At 42.6% G+C, this 22,048-nt stretch overlaps 3 protein-coding genes and 1 long non-coding RNA gene across 4 annotated transcripts; all 4 read left to right on the top strand.

The window, feature by feature from the left end:
• Positions 1-291: 291 nt before the first annotated feature.
• LOC306921330 (uncharacterized protein) lies at positions 292-8,028 on the top strand (the record flags this gene model as incomplete). The annotated part of the gene is made up of 9 exons (XM_079498439.1): positions 292-300; positions 840-1,952; positions 2,330-2,438; positions 2,908-3,029; positions 3,126-3,246; positions 3,561-3,697; positions 4,053-4,201; positions 6,832-6,980; positions 7,905-8,028. The coding sequence occupies 9 exons, from the start codon at positions 292-294 to the stop codon at positions 7,931-7,933; spliced, it is 1,938 nt and encodes a 645-aa protein (XP_079354565.1). The 3' UTR covers positions 7,934-8,028.
• Positions 8,029-14,660: 6,632 nt separating this feature from the next.
• LOC306921122 (uncharacterized protein) lies at positions 14,661-17,397 on the top strand. Its single transcript, XM_079498236.1, has 9 exons — positions 14,661-14,729; positions 14,861-14,920; positions 15,108-15,122; positions 15,250-15,417; positions 15,782-15,850; positions 15,978-16,031; positions 16,572-16,628; positions 16,906-16,956; positions 17,046-17,397. Exons 1-9 carry the CDS (start codon positions 14,676-14,678, stop codon positions 17,118-17,120), a joined length of 603 nt encoding a protein of 200 aa, XP_079354362.1. The 5' UTR covers positions 14,661-14,675; the 3' UTR covers positions 17,121-17,397.
• A 1,214-nt stretch (positions 17,398-18,611) lies between these two features.
• LOC306922385 lies at positions 18,612-19,311 on the top strand. The gene is made up of 4 exons (XR_013789915.1): positions 18,612-18,704; positions 18,849-18,911; positions 19,112-19,153; positions 19,275-19,311. It is a non-coding gene; the product is annotated as an uncharacterized lncRNA (long non-coding RNA).
• A 15-nt stretch (positions 19,312-19,326) lies between these two features.
• Positions 19,327-21,893, top strand: odam (odontogenic, ameloblast associated). Its single transcript, XM_079499942.1, has 8 exons — positions 19,327-19,334; positions 19,434-19,640; positions 20,185-20,235; positions 20,349-20,576; positions 20,714-20,734; positions 21,008-21,088; positions 21,681-21,741; positions 21,838-21,893. Exons 2-7 carry the CDS (start codon positions 19,470-19,472, stop codon positions 21,714-21,716), a joined length of 588 nt encoding a protein of 195 aa, XP_079356068.1. The 5' UTR covers positions 19,327-19,334; positions 19,434-19,469; the 3' UTR covers positions 21,717-21,741; positions 21,838-21,893.
• The last annotated feature ends 155 nt before the right edge of the window (positions 21,894-22,048 follow it).

The raw sequence follows: 22,048 nt of genomic DNA, 5'->3' as shown, positions 1-22,048 counted from the left end.
CAGTTGCGCAAGCTCGCAGCGCAGCATATAAATAAAATATTAAAATGCATAAAGTGGTTAAAATGATTGTGATGCTGTATTAAATAATTTTGTAAGGTCCCTGGACCCCACTTTGAGAACCAATTAGTTAGATGTTTAGAAGTGTGTTGTTTTCTTTATCAGTGACTGCTGACTGGTGCTACACTGATCCTGGAGTAATTTAACTTCATGTGTTTAAAGTTAAATTATTATCTTCATATTATATCATGATTTTCTTTGCACTTTTGTTAATTTATCAACATTTTAATGTTAATGTCACAGGTATGAGGGCCAGCGTTGTACTTATTTGGTTATTGGCATCAACATTTGCTTTGTCTGTAAGTAATTTCTTTCTTTCTGTTTTGTGTGTTTTAAATGAGAGATAATTATGCAATTCCTCATTGGCATTCTAGTGTGTGTGTGCGTGTGCGTGTGCGTGTGCGTGTGTGTGTGTGTGTGTGTGTGTGTGTGTGTGTGTGTGTGTGTGTGTGTGTGTGTATGTGTGTGTGTGTGTGTGTGTGTGTGTGTGTGTGTGTGTGTGTGTGTGTGTATTTATGCATGTATACTATACACACAGTATAGATACAGTATACAGTATATACAGTACATATGTATACATTCATACAGTATAAATATAAAGGATATTTCTACTTATACTCAGGTAAAAAGTAAACCACATGGCAAAGACAAGACCTCACACACAGCCAACAATGAGAAGGTATAGTGAGAAACTGAATTCTTTAAAATGTATCAAATCAGTATTCATGTGTAATTGTAGACGTACTGAACAAATAAAATACCTGTCCTCTCTCCTGGTTAAGGATGCGCTCCCAGAGGAGGCCACTGAGGGACAGGTGTTGCCGACCTTCATCACATTTGAGGCCAGCAGCCAGGAGCAAGAGGACGAGGAGATGAGCTCGGAGGACAAGGCCAACGCTCACACTGACAAGAATGGTGTTTTGGAGGCGTCTGAAAGGAACGACAAAAGCACCCCAGTCTTACTGAGTGAGGAAGAACTGGTAGATCTCCTTAAAGAAGAGTTGAAAGAGTCAGACGAGGCAGAAGAGTCGGTAGAGGAAGAAGAGTCGGGAGAGGAAGGAGAGAAGGCAGATGAGGAAAATATGCAGTCCGAGGAGGCTGGTGACATCATCGAGAGCGAGGGCGCCGAGCAGGAGGAGAGAGATGTGGAGGAGATCTCTGAAGAGAAAGATACGAAGCTGTCAGATGAGGTGGAGGAAGAGGTGAAGGAAGAGAACGAGAAAGAAATGGAGAAAGAAGAAAAGGTGGTTGGCGAAGAGGTGACATCAGTCGAGGCAAGTGAGGGAGACTCTGTCACCGTAGTAGAGGAGGAGTCAGGTGTGGAGGAGACCGATGGCAGCACAGCGTCGGAGATCCCTGCTGACCTTGACTACGCTGCTGATAGCGACAGTTCACAGCCTCTACAGACTGAACCCCAAGCTGATGATGCCCGCCCTCTCTCAAAGACAGATGTTGCAGATGTTAAAGCGGAGGACAAAGTGACCAGTGAGAAAGCTGCACCTGCAGCTGCTGATGACTACGAACAAGACTTTCAAAACACGGAAGCATCAGAAAGTGGTGAAGACGTAGCTGATCAGGGCAAAGACAAGGGCGAAGGTTCCCTGGACGAAACCAAGTCAGAATCTGACTTCCAGGAGCCAAAGAGCAGTGTGGAGCTTGCAGGGGCACGGCTTGCTGGAAAGGAGGATGCGGCGAAAGAAGAGAACGGCAATAATGATAGTGCCAGCCATGCCAAAGGAAAGAAAAGAAAACATAAGAAGAACCAGAGGGTGAGGAAGCACCATATGCAGAGAGATGAAGGCCAACAAGGACGTGGACAGATTCAAGAGGACACTGAGAGCCGCAACATTGATAACACTGTCCACAAGGCTAAGAGGAGAAGGGCAGGAAAATGGGTACTGTACACACAGTTTAAACTATTACCTTTTCTGGTGCTGCTAACGGACGGACGGACGGACGGACGGACGGACGGACGGACGGACGGACGGACGGACGGACGGACGGACGGACGGACGGACGGACGGACGGACGGACGGACGGACAGACAGACAGACAGACAGACAGACAGACAGACAGACAGACAGACAGACAGACAGACAGACAGACAGACAGTATTGATAGTATTGATAGTATTGATAATTATTGATTATTAGCTGAGTTGGCTGATTTGACCTTTCATTGTTTTACATCTTTCATGCAGTGTGTTGTTTTGATCCACATTGACTTCTTCTGACCCTGTGCTACTATTCCCTGCATGTGTCTGTAATTCCAGGCTACTTTAGTGGGCATGAATCCGGTTCAAATTAGAGCAACGGTGGACCTCTATCCCAGTGCTGGACCCTCTCTTGTTGGAGGCATACATCGTCCAGATGCCCCTGCTGGTTAGTGTCTTCTTGTCAAGTCAGCGGTTGCAGGGGCAGCCATATTCCCCACCATGATAACAACCACCCAAAACCTCCTCACTGACCCGGCAATCTCCCTGGGGAATCTGCTGACGGGATCATTTAGCTAGAAATCCCACGTGAACAGTTAATCCCACGTGAACAGTGACACTCTGCTTCACGGTCAATCCCTAAACACAACCCCCAAGGCTTAAGGAATCTATGAAAGAGATCAGGTTGAATTTAGGCACTGTACAAACGTAAATGCTGATGGAATGTAGGGGCTGCTGTGCACTGCTTATACCCTCATCCCGCTTATATACTCTCATCCTATTGAAGACAGTTATTGGTTTTGCACGGAATCCATTGTATGGACATTACATATAGTGTCAGTGTCAAATTGCGCTGTACAGGCCATGGTTACATTTTGATATTTACTGTACATATACATTTCTACCTTTTCTTCTAGACCCTTGTGACAACTTCCGCTGTAAACGTGGAAAGACCTGTAAACTAGATGAGAACAACAAGCCCTCCTGTGTGTGTCGGCAGCCGTCAGAATGCCCCCCTAGCGTGAATGAATTTGAAAATGTACGTACAAATTCACTGAGTGACTGCCATGATGGAAATGTGTATTGTACATGTATTGTGTAGTATTTTTATTTTCACAATGTTCCACCATTACAGGTCTGCGGGACAGACAATAACACATATGACACTTCATGCGAGCTCTTTGCAGCTAAATGCAATCTGGAGGGAACCAAGAAAGGACACAGACTTCACCTCGACTACACTGGGCCATGCAAATGTAAGGCCTCATTTCTACTTATTAGTTGCATGTGGAGACACAGCACAACTGATGCTAGATATTTGGGCCTGATGCCAATGTTATGATATTTTGTCAAAAATAATACACGCACGCACGCACGCACGCACGCACGCACGCACGCACGCACACACACACACACACACACACACACACACACACACACACACACACACACACACACACACACACACACACACACACACACACACACACACACACACACACACACACACACACACACACACACACACACACACACACACACACTCTGATGCTTTCTCTCCCTTTCACAGTCATAGCTCCATGTCAGGACACTGAGCTGATCCAGTTTCCTCTGCGTATGAGGGACTGGCTGAAGAATGTACTGCTGCAGCTCTATGAACATGACTCCATGAGCCCTGGCTTCCTCACCTCCAAACAACGTGTCAAAGTAAGACACGGTGCACACTACACAAGAAGCAACACATTATCATCAGCTTACAAATACAAAAATAAATGAAAAAAACAACATATGAACTACATCATTTTTATTTTTGATTTATAATTGGCTAAGCAAATCCAAGATAGCATATTATTTTTCATACATTTCTGTGAATGTAATCCTAATTTAAAGGATCAAACTTGGATTCAGCCTTTATTAAAGGATCATATTGTAGTATTTCTTTGTCTTTTTATGTATAGAGTGACACTTTATTCATAGCAGATTTCAGTTTGATCAAATATGGATTTAACCTGCTCTGTGTTGTCAACCATTAATGGTAAATGTATTCCATATTTTACTGAAGGTAAGAAAGATCTACGAGAGTGAGAGGCGCCTCCAGTCCGGTGACCACACCCTTGAGCTCCTCGCACAGGACTTTGAGAAGAACTACCACATGTACATCTACCCTGTGCACTGGCAGTTTGCCCAGATAGACCAACATCCTTCGGACAGGTACACTTCACACATGTTTTCCCTATATGCACAATACCAGGGGTTCTCAACCTGTGGGTCGGGACCCCTATGCACAATACCAGGGGTTCAACCTGTGGGTCGGGACCCCTATGCACAATACCAGGGGTTCAACCTGTGGGTCGGGACCCCTATGCACAATACCAGGGGCTCTCAACCTGTGGGTCGGGACCCCTATGCACAATACCAGGGGCTCTCAACCTGTGGGTCGGGACCCCTATGCACAATACCAGGAGTTCTCAACCTGTGGGTCGGGACCCCTATGCACAATACCAGGAGTTCGCAACCTGTGGGTCGGGACCCCTATGCACAATACCAGGAGTTCTCAATCTGTGGGTCGGGACCCCTATGCACAATACCAGGGGCTCTCAACCTGTGGGTTGGGACCCCTATGCACAATACCAGGGGTTCTCAACCTGTGGGTCGGGACCCCTATGCACAATACCAGGGGCTCTCAACCTGTGGGTCGGGAACCCTATGCACAATACCAGGGGCTCTCAACCTGTGGGTCGGGACCCCTATGCACAATACCAGGAGTTCTCAACCTGTGGGTCGGGACCCCTATGCACAATACCAGGAGTTCGCAACCTGTGGGTCGGGACCCCTATGCACAATACCAGGAGTTCTCAATCTGTGGGTCGGGACCCCTATGCACAATACCAGGGGCTCTCAACCTGTGGGTTGGGACCCCTATGCACAATACCAGGGGTTCTCAACCTGTGGGTCGGGACCCCTATGCACAATACCAGGAGTTCTCAACCTGTGGGTCGGGACCCCTATGCACAATACCAGGAGTTCTCAATCTGTGGGTCGGGACCCCTATGCACAATACCAGGGGCTCTCAACCTGTGGGTTGGGACCCCTATGCACAATACCAGGGGTTCTCAACCTGTGGGTCGGGACCCCTATGCACAATACCAGGAGTTCTCAACCTGTGGGTCGGGACCCCTATGCACAATACCAGGAGTTCGCAACCTGTGGGTCGGGACCCCTATGCACAATACCAGGAGTTCTCAATCTGTGGGTCGGGACCCCTATGCACAATACCAGGGGCTCTCAACCTGTGGGTTGGGACCCCTATGCACAATACCAGGGGTTCTCAACCTGTGGGTCGGGACCCCTATGCACGATAGAGGGTATGCGCGTGACATCATCGTACCTGGAAGTTATGTGGGAACGCCCACTGAGTGGCAAAAAACTACTTTCTGGCCTCGACAGCCCATTCATCCAAACAATGTTAAACTCACCAACATTGCAGCTGTACAAAAATCTTGAATTATCCTCTTTCTATCTGCAAAGTTTTTGTTTCATAAAAATCCACCATAGAAACGTTATGAGCTACTTTCTGTCAAGAAATGCCCTGCATTTGATTATTTTTCTAAGTGTCAGAGTTTGGAAGTGTTGCTGCCTCCTGCATTATGTGACATTTAGAAACAGGTGGTACGCAGGACGGTTGAGTGATTTCCAACGAGTGCTTCCAAGCTCCAACACTCCATGCTGCTCAATGTTTTGCCACTCAGTCTAGATGAGGGGGGCGTGTCCTGATGGGAACATCATGCATGTGCATGCTCTCTATACCAGGGGTTCTCAACCTGTGGGTCGGGAGTGAGTGAGTGAGACAGGGAAGAGTAGAAGAAGGTCAGAAGTCAATGTGGATAAAAACTACATACTACATACTACATACTACACAAAAACTACATACATGAAAGATGTAAAACAATGAAAGGTCAAATCAGTGAAGGTACAGCCAACTCTGCTAATAAAGCATTAACAAGACGGTCTGTCCGTCCGTCCGTCCGTCCGTCCGTCCGTCCGTCCGTCCGTCCATCCATTTACAGCACCGGAAAAGGTAATCGTTTAAACTGTGTGTAGGGGCGGGCCTTCATTTTCGGGCCTGTTGAGAACTCTCGTTTTCACCAACTGCCGGGCGCGGCTGCACTAATAACTTTAGGGCGGGCCCGTCTAGAGTTTGAAGGTATCAGTCAAAAGGGAGACATTGCAGAGGAAGGATGGATGGGGAAGGATCAACATATGGAATGTCAGAACAGGTCAGCTCCATATATGGAGATCTAAGGATTTGAGGTTTGAGGTCAGATGTAGAGTTGCTGGCCAATATTGATGACATCAGGGATCTCCATATATGGGCATTCCCATATATGGGCTTAATATTGATGACATCAGGGATCTCCATCCCTGATGATGTCACGTGATGCCACAAGGCATGCCATGACCAAATATGGAAGCGTGGGGTGGCAGATGGACGGACGGACGGACTGACAGACTGACTGATTGACGGACGGGAAATGCACGTTTTCATAGTACAGTAAATGCGTCCTGCGGTCGCAAGAAAACTGGTCAAAAAACTGGGTCACAGGCTACGTAAATAGTTTTGGAACCACTAAACATTATGAATACTTTTACTTTTGGTACTTTATGTACATTTTGATGCCAAAACTTTTTGAATTCCGGACTTTTACTTGTAACGGAGTAGTTCTACATTGCAGTATTGATACTGTGTTACTTAAGTAAAACAATTGAGTATACTTTTTCCACCACTGCAAATCACCATCCTCACAATTCCCAGTTCATTCATCCATGTCTCTGTCATGCAGGTTCCTGTCCCATTCAGAGCTGGCCCCACTCAGGGTCCCTCTGGTGCCGATGGAACACTGCACCTCCCGCTTCTTCCAGGAGTGCGACGCTGACAAGGACAAGCAAGTGTCCTTCAAGGAGTGGACTCAGTGCTTCGGCATCAAGGATGGTAAGGATGTCAAAATGGGACCAAGCCAGCAGCATAGGATGTATGTGAAATGTTGTGAAAAGAGGGTTCTACACACCAAGCACTATATAACTATAAATGAATAAGTATATTGTTTTAAAAATCATTCTAATTCAAGTGGATGGTAGAGTCATATTTATAGTTATAGTGCTTAGTGTTCACGGCCCTTAATATGATTTGGGTTTTGAAAGATAGAGATTGGTTTTAGCTTGAAAAATCTAAATATCTGATGTCAGTTAAGATAGTAATAATTAAGTAACAAATGAATGAAAGTAAAACAAACAATAAAAATGTAATGTCCTATATCTTTGAGTTCAACTATATACCCCTCTGTCCACCACTATACCGTGTAGGCTACTTTGTAACAATTGGTGATATGTCTCGCCATGTGACAATGCAGAATTTGTTTAACCACTTTAACCACCCTGGGGCCCCTATTGTTATTATAGGAGAAAATGTTAACAAAGACTTTCACACACATTCACAAAGATTTTGCAATGGTCACAATGCATCGCACCCACCGTGACCCGTTGGGAGCTTGTAGACAAGGGGCTCCATTTTCGTCACCGCTAAACCCCTTATCCCTAAACTTCTTTGCCTTTTTTACTATTTTGAAAAACATTTTCTAATAGTTCAACTAGCCAATCTACATTGACACGTTGTGAGCTTGTAGACTGGCCATTTTAACTATTCAAAAATGTTTTGCGAAATAGTAAAAAAAAGGCAAAGAAGTTTAGGGATAAGGGGTTTAGCGGTGACGAAAATGGAGCCCAAGCTCTCTTCACTGTGCAACATCATTGTAGGACAAAGACAATATGAAATATGCCGCTCAAGTGGTAAAATGTTTAACAAACTGTGATGAGTTCAGAAGACCCCTTCAATCCCTCTTTTTTATTGTCTCTACAGAGGACATGGATGTCAACCTACTGTTCTGATTCCAACTCTCTACCTCATCTACTGCGGATACTGCTCCAACAAAGCAGAAAGGAGGCAGTTCAGTTCTGCATATTTCAACTATGTCAAAAGGCACTCTGAAAAGTACAAATACAATAGAATCATTGTACTTCCTACTATAGTGATACATGGATGAGGGACACATCTCCCACTCCCATAGCTATTTGTAGTTTTATACAAAAACGGTTTTCTGAATGCATTCCAAAAAGGGGAAATGTTTACAAGGAATCATTATGGTAGAGAGAGAGAGAGAAGAAAAAAAAAACCTTTTCAAATATGCATGATTATGATATGCATATTAGAATGCTTTAGGACAGAATGTCTTTTCACTTTTAAAGTCAAGCTTAGAAAAGTTAATATCCTTGTAGAGTTGTTATTCTATATAGCAAATGTAAAAACACTGTCCTGTTTACCAGTTTTTTTCAAGTGGTGGCGAGTGCTGTAAATGTTTGTCATGTTCCCATGTTTGATGCTTCACAACAGTTCTAATTAAAGCTTTTTGGACCACAATGGACCACAGTCTTCACACAGAATATTTTAAGTGTACATTGTAATCAATCTATAACGATACCTGCTCCATATATTTTGTGATTTTCATTTTTACAACTATATAAAACCTACCCTGGGAAACACCCGAGAGCCATAACACCAAAACCTTTATTTAGTCGATGATTTTACTTTAGTGACCATTACATCAAGAGGTGACATCTGCACCCGACAGACTAGGGGATGAGAATTCTGGCCACTGACTCCTGGGTATGGTTTGCCAGATAATCCTGAATAATGGACCTCTGCATGGTGTAAGGAAGCAGAAAATAGCAAGCCAACATGGTCAAGATGATTACAGTCACCTGTGTAGAGATCAAGCACTTGACTCTGATTGGAGCTCTCTGGGTGAACATGGAAGCTGAGTTTCTCTATAAAAGCAGAAAGAATGAAGGAGCACGTCAGGTTTCAAATGACTCCTGTGTCACTGAGCAAAAACAGAATGTTTTGCATACTTTGGATTATCTTTCAGACCTTGGCATTTGTGGCTGAAGGTGGGTCTTCAGAGAGTGCCGAGGCTGCTGCCAAAGCGGCAGCAAATAATGGCGGAGCAGCAGCAGCAGCAGCAGCAGCAGCTGGTAACAATGCCAACCAGGCGGGTCAAAACGGGGCTCAACAGAATGGTCAAGTCTTTTTAGCAAAGGTAGTGCAAGCTGGTGGCTCATTTTTCCTCCAACCATTTGGGGCCACCATTGAGCAGCCTTCCGTGCAGCAGGTGGTTCCCGGTGGATCACTCCAACAGGGCGGGACAATCTTCGTGGCACAAGCAGGAGGAGCCAATGGCATTCCACAACAGGGACAGTTGGCTCAGTCTACCAATGGCGGGTCAGTGTTACCATTGCAGTTGGGTCACTCCGCCAACGGTGGGTTCATAACCATTCTGCCACAGTCAAATGCAATAAGAAGCCCTCAGAATCCATTTCTATTTTCTGGACAACAAGTGCAGCTGATTCCACTGAATGCAGTGATCAACCAGCAGCAGCTGGCAGGGCAGGACACTGGGAGGGTCCGAATCAAGCGCTCACGTGCGCCGCGCCTCAGAAGAACACAGCCTTCTGGGAAACCAACAACGACTGCTGAAGAGAAGGAGGAAGGATGTTCTGGAGCCGGAGGAGAAGCCGAACAGATCATTATGAGCACTTATTAAAAATGCTGATGCCATAACTGGTTGTTCATGTTTTAAAGTTGAATTTTACCTTCATGGGTCAATATATAATTGCAACAAATAATGAATAAAGAATAAAACTGATTGTTGGTCCATTGTGAAATTGTTATCTTTTGGCTGCACAAAATACAATCCAGTGGTATAACAACAACAGAGTTGCTATTATTATTATTAATATTATTATTACCCCAGCCATCTGCATGTGCTGGGGTAGGGCATTCCATAGCCTAGAGGCAACAACACTAAAAGAAAGTTATGGTTCTCAGAACTATTCTGAGCCATAGGTATAGGTATAGGATTTGATCAGTCGATCCAACAATTGCAAAGTTGGAAGCCTCTTACAACCAAGTAGTAACCAACCCATGTACATAGGCTGCCAAATATAAACACAAGTAGATTGCACCTATATCCTAGCTCTGTGACTGTGATGGTCTGGAGGAGTGGCTGGTATGTAATGACTTTGGTCGTAAAGGCATCTTCTAAGGTAGAATCAAAGGTGCAGGCCACTTCAAGAATGGAAATGGATTTGTTCCCTTCATTGACAACAACATCTGGTGTATTAGCAGAGAGATGTGCAAAGATTTCAGGATTTTCAGTACAGAGTTGAAACATGGAAGGTTTGACACAGGAATGTTTGTACATTCTCACTGACAGTGTAAAATGTTTAGATATGTCCTTTGTTATGAGATCAACTATTCTGTCATGGCGTGCTGTAAAGCCCTTATAGGCATAGCAGCCATTCAGAATAATATGTGACATGGTTTCTGTAACAACTTAACAAGCCCTGTGGTGTGATGAAAACAATGAGGTACATGGGTGGAGGGAAGGAAACCAGAGGGAAAGGTTGAGTCTGGTGGGAAGGATCTGTAACCTGGCTTTTGTAAAGGTGATGTGATACTGTCCTCATTGAGAGCAGTGTTCCTTAGAAATTAATGGGAAACAGAGTGGTCAGCATGGGGAAGACAAGCAAGTTTCCCCTGGAGTTTAAGTCCAGTCCAGTGTTGTTGCCGATGTTGGAACATATTCAACAGGGTCCACCGGGCACAATAGGTGTCAACAGGTTGAGTGTGTCCACTGTAGGTCACTGTTGCTCTAACAGAGGTGAGGGGGTCAGTTATAATGTCCTCAGAGACCCTCACAGTCTCAGAGTCAATAGAGTGCGAGTGTCCAGTTTCCCACTGGGATTCCTTTTGAACCCAAGGAAGTGGGGCTCTGACTCCCTGGCTAAATGGACCTTGCGTCTCCTCAAATCGACGAATAGGGAAGATCTAGCCAGCTCCCTAACATCCCTGTCATCATTATTCAGCATGCTCAATAGATGGGATATGTGTATGCTGATATAAACCCATGACACATTGGGCACGCACGAACGCACGCACGCACGCACGCACGCACGCACGCACGCACGCACGCACGCACGCACGCACGCGCGCACGCGCACACACACACACACACACACACACACACACACACACACACACACACACACACACACACACACACACACGAACATAAGATAAGATATTCGCACTTGGAGAAAGTGTGGGACAAACGGACAAAGAAAACATATGTGATGTGTATTTATTTCTGTTTTGGGGTGTTAACCAAATATTTTCTTTTCATTTTGTGTAGTTTCTGTGTTCAGGAAATTAATGTGATATATTTTATTTGTGTTTTTGGTGTATTACAATCCCGTAAGGGATGGATCTTTATTACAAGACATGCAAATTCATTGATTCATAGAGAGAGAGAGAGAGAGAAAGAGAGAGAGAGAGAGAGAGAGAGAGAGAGAGAGAGAGAGAGAGAGAGAGAGAGAGACAGAGGAAGGCTCTTGTGATATATAAGTCAGTTAGTTATTATTTGACATGCTATGATATACAGTATATTGGACAAAACAGATGTAATATTTAAGCATTGCTTAAATATTATAGCATACATCCCAATTCTCAAAACCTGTCCCAAGGAGGTTTAAACTAATAATAATAATAAAGTGTACAATGAAGAGTTTAAGACGCAGGGGGAAAGCATTATAACTAGAATTAAATACACATGAGCTATAAGACAACATGAAATGAAAAAACATCGCATTGATGCAACTGGGACGTATCCTCTGATCCCAAGGTCCTCTGGGTTTCAGGTCTCTCAACCTTATACCCCTCACTCGGGTGACCCAGCCGGGGTGATCAAGTCCCGACTTACGTCCCAGTAGCTACCCTCAATCAGTCCCATTCGTCCCAGTAGCTACCCTCAATCAGTCCCATTAGGGAAAAACCAGGGACGCACAATCCGCTGCTCCAGAACTACTCTGCCGGTACTGGGCGGGCCATCATATACTGGGCGGGTACCGGGCGGGCCATCCGGCGCGTGGAGGGACTAGGCACTGTGGGTTGACTCCTGGCCGGGCACCTCCTATGCCTCACCAGGTCCACTCCTGCTCTCACCAGGTGCAGCCAGGACCTGTGCATTGCACCAGATTCCCAGCACCAGACACTTCATTCGGGAGCGGTGGATTCTACAGGCTACACCGGCAGGGAAGCGGTGGTGCCGCAGGCTCCACTTGTGGCTTGAATGGCCCTCCCAAAGTCCTCACATGTTTTTTTGGGCTTCCTCCTCACGGCGGACACATGCTGGGGCGCTAACCCAAACTGCTCACCCGGGAGCCGTCTACATTCCGGCTGTCAACCATCTCTCGGGTGGTCACCAGACTATTCCCGGTTGTCACATAAATTATAGTCTATTCCAATGAGTCACTAAAAAAAGAACAACTAAGAACTAAAAATAATGATATCTATGTCATAATCAATTCATGTGAGCACTGCCGGAATTTTAACCCCCTATTAAAACTTGCCACCTTTCCCGTAAAGTAATTAAGTCTGACCAAAGGAGATCTAGCTGGTACATTAAAAGACAATCACCATTGATGAAAGATTGTGTAGTAGCTTTACCGGAGCTCTGACATCTAACAAGTCATTCAGAAAACAGTTGAAACATGATTATATAAAACATTTAAAAAACTGTTTAGGATGAATAAAATTCATTTAATTTCAATGGTTGCACTTTCTTAAAATATCACATTGATGCCAGCTTATTGGTTTGCGGTCCATGATTTGCCTGCCTGTATAGAAATTATAGGTTTTAATGTGGTTGGAGAGGCTTGGTACGATGATGTAATGTTACAAGTGCGAGATAATCATTGCATGTATTGCAATGCGGTTTGATGCACGTTAAGTCCCTTATATCAAACTGCCCCGATTACAAATGTGTTATACCGGTCTATTGAATCCCAATGTGTGAAGTGAGGCTCTTATCATACGTCATCATATGTCCAGTCACGATTTTTTGTCTCACTTATGTCTTCAATGTTTGTGTTTTCACACTTTTGTCTTCAATGTTTGTGTTTACACAGACCCTCAAAGCTGGACATAGGAGAGGCTGACGCCCCTCAAAAATATATTTATTTTCAGAGAGATAAACCGTTTATCCGTTTCCTACTGTATATTTTGTATTGCCAAACACAGCTAACACACAGACAGCAATTTGCAAGTAGCCTACTGTACATCGTTGTTATTTTTGAGGGGCTCTTTGAGGAGCTCACCACCCATATGACCACAAAATAAAATATTAAAAAAAACATCCAAAAAGTAAACAAAAACAAAACAATATACAATTCCAGAACACAGCAGTTCTATTTAGAGAGAGTTATCAGGAAAGTCATTTGTCACGACATGAGACTGCAAACAGGAAGACTATGAGTCTGAAACCACCTCAACCACCTGGCAAGGTATACTTAATGTAAAGTCCCAGACTTCCACAGAGGGTGTTTACCTGGGATGCTGTGGGTGCTCTGTCAGCAACACAAAGCTGTTCTAACATGACGTGACGCCATACCCAGACAACCACACAGGGGATATGTAATGGCTACACTCATTTCTTGAGAATATGTGCTATGTCACAAGGACGGCATTTTGTTTCAGCATATTAGTCAAAAATAAACTTTTACAGGCTGACAGTGGGTTTTGTTCTTTTCGCTGTAGTTATTGTTGGAATACTATGTTTGAATATTGTGTAAGCAAGACCTAGTTAAATTTTCTGGAACACCAGGAAATGGGGACGTCATGACTTCTTGAGTTAAATGCTACAGTGTGCATTCAAATCTGTAATCCTAATATACCTACAGTACATGAAAGAGTTACCTCAAGTCATTTAAAATTAGTAAGAATTATAGTGTTACTATATTCAATTAAGTCTCTTATACATGATATACTGCCATAATGGAATCAAAGGTAAGTATGGGGATGTTGGAATTCAGAAATGGATATTTAGATTTCCACTGTCCTGAGGAAATACTTGGTCAGGTTATAATAATCTAAACATTAACCATTAACCTTTGCCATTAACCACTTAATATCTTTGTCAACCGGGGGCCGGGGTCCCCAGGAGTCTACCACAGTAGGTCTGCTCCTTATTTCCCTCTACACCAAAACTCTTTAACGAAAATAGCAGATCTACATACAAGCTCGCAACGCGACACACTCTGTGTGAGCTTGTAGACCGGCTGATTTAACAGACCTTCGCCCCTTTCTAACATTCCCATAGGGACGCTGGGGTTCAAATGGTTAATTATAAGGTATAAGAAAATGATGCATGCACGGGCCTTCATTTCATTTGAAGCTTCAATGTTGGGAAACAAAAGCACCTCCTGATACTCTCATCAACCACAGTCCTCTTTAGGTGTTTCCTAAAGAAAAACCTTTTGACAAGTCACTGAATCATTGTGTTATTGTTTGTGGTTTCACCAGCAATATCATGGAACAATGCAAGATGGTTGAATGACAGATGGAGTCACCTAACACCTGCAACACATTCTACTATATTTCTTTGTATATCTCCATGAAAAGAGAACCTACCATGACATATAGGTGACAAATATAGCATGTGAGCTTAAATCGTGTCTCTAATTGGCTCCTGATAATCTCTAGGTCCAATAAAAGGTGTTCTAATTTCGGAGGGCAATGGTCGTTCTCGTCATAAATCAGCCGAAGCAAGAACATCATAATATTTCTAAGGTATGGAACTATTATGTCTCTCTGTGTAATTGCACATCGCAACTTTATCAAGTAATGCAATAGGTATCTTTCATATAATTGGTGTTTTTGGTTTTAACAAATGAAATTACAATGTTTTTTATTTTTGGCAGATTTCAAACGTCAAAATGAAGCTCCTTCTCCTCACAACATTTCTATCCACCATTGTTTATGTGAGTACACGATTCAGTCAATTTTGTCATTGTATCAAACCAAAGGTAAAGGTAAAATAGACAGCTCTTCTATTAGCAAATATTTATATAGAAAGTATTTCAGTCTAGGTTTGAAAAATATATATTTATATAAGTTGTAAGTGTGAAATTGGTCTCTGTAACTAATTATTTTCAACTCTGTATTTAGGTCAATGCTGGCAAGGTGAGAAATAATTATTTTTCAATAACTGCATTGATTCTCAAATGAGTCTCAAATATTTAAGAAAGCAGTTGAAACAGTTCTATGGTGAATGCCTATGGTGAATTCCTTATTTTTCTTTTTGGAACAGGCAGCGAGAATGTTGGCCGCTATGCAAGCACAGCAAAATGGAGGAGGCAACCCAATGGGAGGCATGGGGAATGCTCGTGCCATGCGTGGTGGTGGAGGCATGGGGGCCATGGGGGCCATGGGGGGAATGGGGGGAATGGGGGGCATGGCGGCACCCCAGTTTGCTCCGGTTAGTCAGTCAATTCCTCATTTTTGAGCTCCACTTAGTGCACTTTAAAACTTGCGTCCCTATTTTGGGACACCTATGTGTCAAATAGCATGCAGATGTATAAACTCAAATCACATCACATTGAATCAGAATCAGAATTTAGCTTTATTGTCACGTCACAGTTTTACAGGTAAAGAAGTGGGTGAAATTCATTTTTGTGCATATAGTTTGTGTAAAAAATTCCAAGTCTTAAGTGGTTAAAGTAAAATGATATTCTGTATATTCAATATTTCCCATTGTATACTTGGTATAACGCTGCTATAAGTGCTAATGGAGACGTGGAATTACATGGAGAATAATGATGTACTCTCTCTCCCTTGCAAAGTATCCTCAACAATACCCTATGTATGTCATGGCTCCTCAACCCGCTGCACAGGCCCCACAAGGCAATCCTGTTAGTATGACTTCAAACATTCTTTTAATAATTTTTTAAACAAAACAACACATTTAATATTCTTTCAGGGATTTGAATACCAGACATAAACATACTATTTGTTCTGTTCTATTTGTTTTTTGGACAGTTCGCATACATGCAAGCAGGGGGTGGAATGAATCCCTTCCAACAGCAATACATGGTAATGGTCCACAATGTTGTTATTTTTAATAGTATTTTGTCTAATAATATATCTTGTAGCTAATAACACAGGTAGACCAGACAGTGGCCTTGTGGTTAGAGTGTCCGCCCTGAAACTGGGAGGTCGGGGTTCGATCACCGGCCGGGTCATACCAAAGACTGTAAAAATGGGACCCAATGCCTCCCTGCTTGGCACTCAGCATCAAAGGGTTGGATTGGGGGGTCAAATCTACTAATCAAATGATTCCCGAGCGCGGCACGGCTGCAGGCTGCGGCTCACTGCTCCAAGAGATGGGTCAAATGCGGAGAACAAATTTCACTTTGGTAACGTGTATGTATGACTTTGGCAGGTGTTTTACACCAAGAAAGGGGGATATATATACAGGTCAACCAGCAGGATAACATATAGCACGCCTAAAGTACAGCCAATCTAAATGTGCATCCACTCTGCACTCCATTAGGAAACCAATTTGTAATGCAAAATTGAAGAATAGTATTGACATGAACTTACTTACTGTACTTTACACCCTTTGATGATTAGGGAGGACCCGGTGGAATGCAACAGCCTGGTCAGTTTGACCCCATGAAACGATTCAAGGTACAGTTGGCCTATCAAAAACACAAAACACATATACAGTACACAGTTACGTACTATACGTGTGTGTGTGTGTGTGTGTGTGTGTGTGTGTGTGTGTGTGTGTGTGTGTGTGTGTGTGTGTGTGTGTGTGTGTGTGTGTGTGTGTGTGTGTGTGTGTGTGAGTGTGTGTGTACGTATCTGTGTCTCAAAACTACAATCATGACTAGACGAATTATGTACATAATATTATATACTAATAATTATAATATTTTTTATAAATGATTATTCTCATTTCCAGCGTGAAGTAATGAAACAGGCAAAACCCGCTAAGACCACTGTGGATACTCAGGTAATATTGTCACATTTTCAAAGAAAATACACTTGTTTTACACTATGCAAATGTCATGACCATTATGACCTCTTTCTTTAATCCCTCAGATTCCAGTTCCGACTGAAACGCCCACAACTACTCCTTGTACTGGTGGCGGTAGCAGTCATCACGCAGATAATTAAAATCAAAATGATTTTAGTACAGGCCAAGCTCCTTCCATACTAGCATAATTGTCCATGTAATGATGGCTATTGAAATCCGACTGCTGCTCTTTGTTAACATTTCTGTAACATTTCTGTAACATTTCTATAGAGATGAGTCATTGCATGATCTTATTTCTTTACAATAAAATGCTTTCTACACAATATTAAAGGAGTTGTTTGATGTCAGATGTTCCTTCAAAGCCAAGTCCAACGCAACAAAAGAGAAAACGTCAAATATTGTCAGAGCTCTGCTGCCATCTAGGATTCAAATGTAAAAATGAATAAGCATGCAGACTGAAGTCTGCATGCTTATTCATGCCAGAAGTTCAACATAAATCTGTCCTAATGGCAGTTGTGGCTAGTCTATTCACAGGCTTATGTTTACTGACACAATGTGTAGCTTTCCTCTTCAAGAAACATGTAAAAAAAACAAAAGAAAACAACAACAACCACAACAACTCACAGATGCACACACGCAAACACACACACACACACACACACACACACACACACACGCACGCACGCATGCACGCGCACGCACACACACACACACACACACACGCACGCACGCACGCACGCACGCACGCACGCACGCACGCACGCACGCACGCACACACACACACACACACACACACACACGCACGCACGCACGCACGCACGCACGCACGCATGCACGCAGACACACACACACACACACACACACACACACACACACACACACACACACACACACACACACACACACACACACACACACACACACTCAGAGAGAGGCTTCATATTTCAACAGAACATTTTTATTTGATGGTTTGCAGTGGAGGAAGCTATTAAGTATCGGTATAGTACCAACTTTTGATATTGGATGCTTCTGTGAAAACTCAATAAACAAAGTTTAAAAATAAAAGAAAGGCTTCATGTTTTTTTTGCACAAATCTCTATGGCCTTGTCACTTTCTTTGCTGTATATCATAAACATAAATCAAAACCGGCCAGACATCAGCAGCAATCTAAACATGATGTCAAGTTATGACAGGCTCGTCTGACAACATGCTTGTGCATCCTCCTTGGTGTGTTATTATTATTACACGGTGCTACAATTCAACACAAACTTAGTATAAGAGACTATATCAACAGTACAATGTGTTGTGCAATGCATGGCAAACTAAAGTTTCTTGTATCCTGGCCCAGTAAAGAGACAATGTGACTGAAAGCTAATATAAACAGTCAAAGCAACGGATTTTATAACGGCACTGTGCATACTGCATATAGCAGACAAACAGAATATAACATTTAATTCAATTTACAGACATGATACTGTGCATTAGTTTCAGGGCATGATGCTATGTCATGACATTTAGAGACATGACTTACTCTTAATAACACATCTGCACATCTTGTGTCATGGCTGTCTGGGTCTGCTGAGACTGATGCAATGGGCATGATGTGTTGACCACACACTGTCTGCATGGATTGGTGGTGGAGTATAACAGCTCAAAATGGGAGAATTTAAAAGGGTTATCGACACAGTGCACAGGAAAGGAACACTGAAACAAACCAGAATAAGGTAAGGTGATTGCTTGATACAGAGGGAGATAGCCTATTACACATTTTTCTCTATAGACAGAGGTAATGTGACATTCTATATGAAGGGTGAAACAAATGAATAGTTTTTTCAACAAGTTTTGGTTTTGTTCTTCTCGTGCTATAGATCATGAAGCTGCAGTCAGTCCTTGCTTTGGTGTTTCTTTTTGGTACAAGCTTCTCCATTCCAGTAAGTTAAGTCTCCACATCACATCAGCTTGAAAAGCCTCATTTATACTTTGTTGGAGGACAGTGTTGCTCATCGCAACAACTCTTATTTTGTTGAAAGTTTATTATTTTGGCGAATAATGCTGCTATACTGAATCGCTTCTAAAATGAGAAACATTAATTTCTTTGGCGATGCTTTCATGCTTTCCAATCTGCTTTCAGTTGCAGATTGGAATACTTGCAAGTAACAGCAATGAGGTAAAAGTCTCACATGCAACTTATGTTTTCTGGACACTAATTTATGATCAAGGATAGTTCTAGTACTATTACTATTACTGATTGTTAACTTTGAAATGTGACCCTTCCTGTTTCTATGTGCTTATAGCTCCTTACCAGACTAACTCTGGCAACACTTGGACAAAATGGTGCATTTGGACAAACACAGGTCTGTTTAAAAAGCTCAGAACTGAAACAAACCATTTTAAAGCTCAACATCTGTTTGACAATAATAATAATAATAATAATACAAATATTTCTTCCTTAGGGAATCCCCCAGTTTGTGCAGCTGCAACAGCCTGATATGCAGCTACTCAATCCCCAGTTGGTGAACTTTAATCCTCAAATGATGAACCCATTTAACCCTAATCAGTTCCAGTTCCCCAATCAGGGAACTGTTCTTTTCCCCAATGGCCAGGAGCAATTTGGGCCACAGGACCCCAACACTGTCCAACAGCAGGTACAAAACCCACAGGTAAGCTATGCAGATTATAGATCAAACCATTCAACTGATTATTCAAGAGTGATTATTGCATTAGAAAAAGAAAGTGTTTACGACTTTACGCACTTTGCGGTAACCAGCTAAGACTGATTTGCACCGCAAAATAGCTGATCTACAAGCTTACAATGTGTCACATCGTGATGCACTGTGATCTTGTAGATTGGCTGTTTTCGCCGCGTGACACAAGCATGAATTATATAGTCCTAGACTAATTATTATGATTAGTGTGGTTGCCTATAGGCAAGCAGACTATTGAAAATAGACTGAAAATAGTTTAAATACGTTTAAATAGTGCAAAAGCTCTCTCTTCTGCCCTCTGATTGGCCAGTGATTCGGAAATCTTCCCAAGGCTTGTGTGCTTTGCCCTCTTGCCCACTTTTGCCTACAATAGTGTGGTTTCCTATAGAGATAGGCAACCACACTCGCAATTCTGCAGGATTGCATCTTTCTAGTTATTATAATATTATTATAATACAGTGCCTTCGATGACTCTTTAATGTGATTAAATATCTTTCAGGGAGGACCTTACCAGTATCCTTATGGATACCCACAGCAGCCTCGAATGCAGGTGTTGTAAAGTCACTACAAACATAATTATTGATTATACTGTCATGCAGATGCCTGCATCTGCATTCAGATACTTACCACAAATTCAACCTTGGTTTGCCATGTTCCATACAGGGCTACCCCTATTTCCTGCCACCATATGGTTACCCCCAGCAGAGGAATGTGGCACGGCAGCAGCCAAACAACAACAACAACAACCGTCAGGTGATCCAGCCCAATACATTCCAGCCCAACTCATTCCAGCCCAACACATTCCAGCCCAACACATTCCAGCCCAACACATTCCCACCACAACTCAACCTGGTAGAGAGGACCACCATGAGGCCACAGCTCCCTCTGCAGGTGAGAATGTAGTATAACATCAAAATAAGAAAAACCTCTAAGGTCACCAAGTCCCTGTGTGTAGCCTAGCCTAATTGTTGGTACATTGGTTGCACTTTTTAAACATATTTTAAAATGCATTTATTCTTGTTTTTCAGCAGGCTCTACAGCCTAGAGGAGTGAGTACAAATCATTATCTTTTCATAATATCACACAATATTAGTAGACCCATGTTTTGTTTTTGGTTTTTTTAAGGACCCCCATAACATATTTACAAATGGACCCCATTCTCTCAGAGTTACAGATCTGTAAAGGTCCATTTGTAACTCCTCCAGCAACCTTGAGAGTCCCTGGACTTTGAGAACCTCGTGGTCTAGACAAGTATAACTGGACCTAGCCTAGCTTATGTATTGTTTATAAAATCCTGAGTTTTCTGTTTCTGCATGTGCCAGACAAGACCATCACTGACAAAAGAGACGTCTACAAGTCCCCCTGATCCCCGTGGTGATGCATCTGGTCCTGGAGTTGATGAGGTATACTTATCAATGCTTCTCAAACCTTTTCATGTTAAGGATCCCCAAATAAATATATAGCTGGCCACAGATCCTCACCGGAAAGTTGTTTTTTCTTTCAAAATGATTCCAAATAGTTAAAAAATAATATATATATAAGACTTTCGACCATTCCTGACCGGGAACCACTTTACGTAACTATACCTTTCAATCAATTTCCCCCCCCTTTTTAATAAATATTTTATGTTTTTCCAGAGAACTCAGGTCAGGATGTAGAAGGCGTTTTTTTTTTTTTTAAATCGGCCTCAGGTCTAAATGGGTTAAACAATAGCTGAACTACAAGCTCACGGATATTTTCGAATAGCCTAACTGTAAAATAGGGTTAAAGTGGTTGTTAAACCTATGCAAAATTAGCTAATTTGGGTAATTAGCTAAATTAGCTAATTTAGCTGGGGACCCCCTTGCAACCCCCGGCCTAAAGGACCACTGACGGTTCCTGGAGCCCACTTTGAGAACCAATGCAACACCCTTTCAACCCCATTTTTACATGAACTAAAGTAAAAAACACGCCAACAACAAAGTGCTTATGAATTGACCATCTTTCCCCATGCAGGGTCGTCCCAACTTCCCCTTCCTGTTTGAGCCATAGATCTCATCTGGGAAATATAAACAAGGTGATTATAGGTGTAAGAGCAATTTCATTGTTTTGTACAATATTCTTGAGTCCATGCTTATCCATTTAACTAAACAAAACCTAATGTATTTTACAGGAATCTGCTCTTCTGTTGTACAGCACCGGTTGCCTAATAAAGAGAATTTTGTCAAATTGAATGTGTCAAGAGTTTTATTTGATTTTGCACAATAATATTACAGTAAAATGCGACTAGAGTTAAATTTACAATGTATAGTTTGTCTTGTATATTAAAGAAAGAAAGAAAAGGGTAATTTTGTGCTGAGAATTGAGTTCTGTTGTCGTCTCGT

This window comes from Electrona antarctica (genome assembly GCF_951216825.1).
Source record: "Electrona antarctica genome assembly, chromosome: 4".
Lineage (NCBI taxonomy): Eukaryota > Metazoa > Chordata > Actinopteri > Myctophiformes > Myctophidae > Electrona > Electrona antarctica.
Note: the sequence above shows the minus strand (reverse complement) of the source record. Positions and strands in the feature narration are given on the sequence as shown.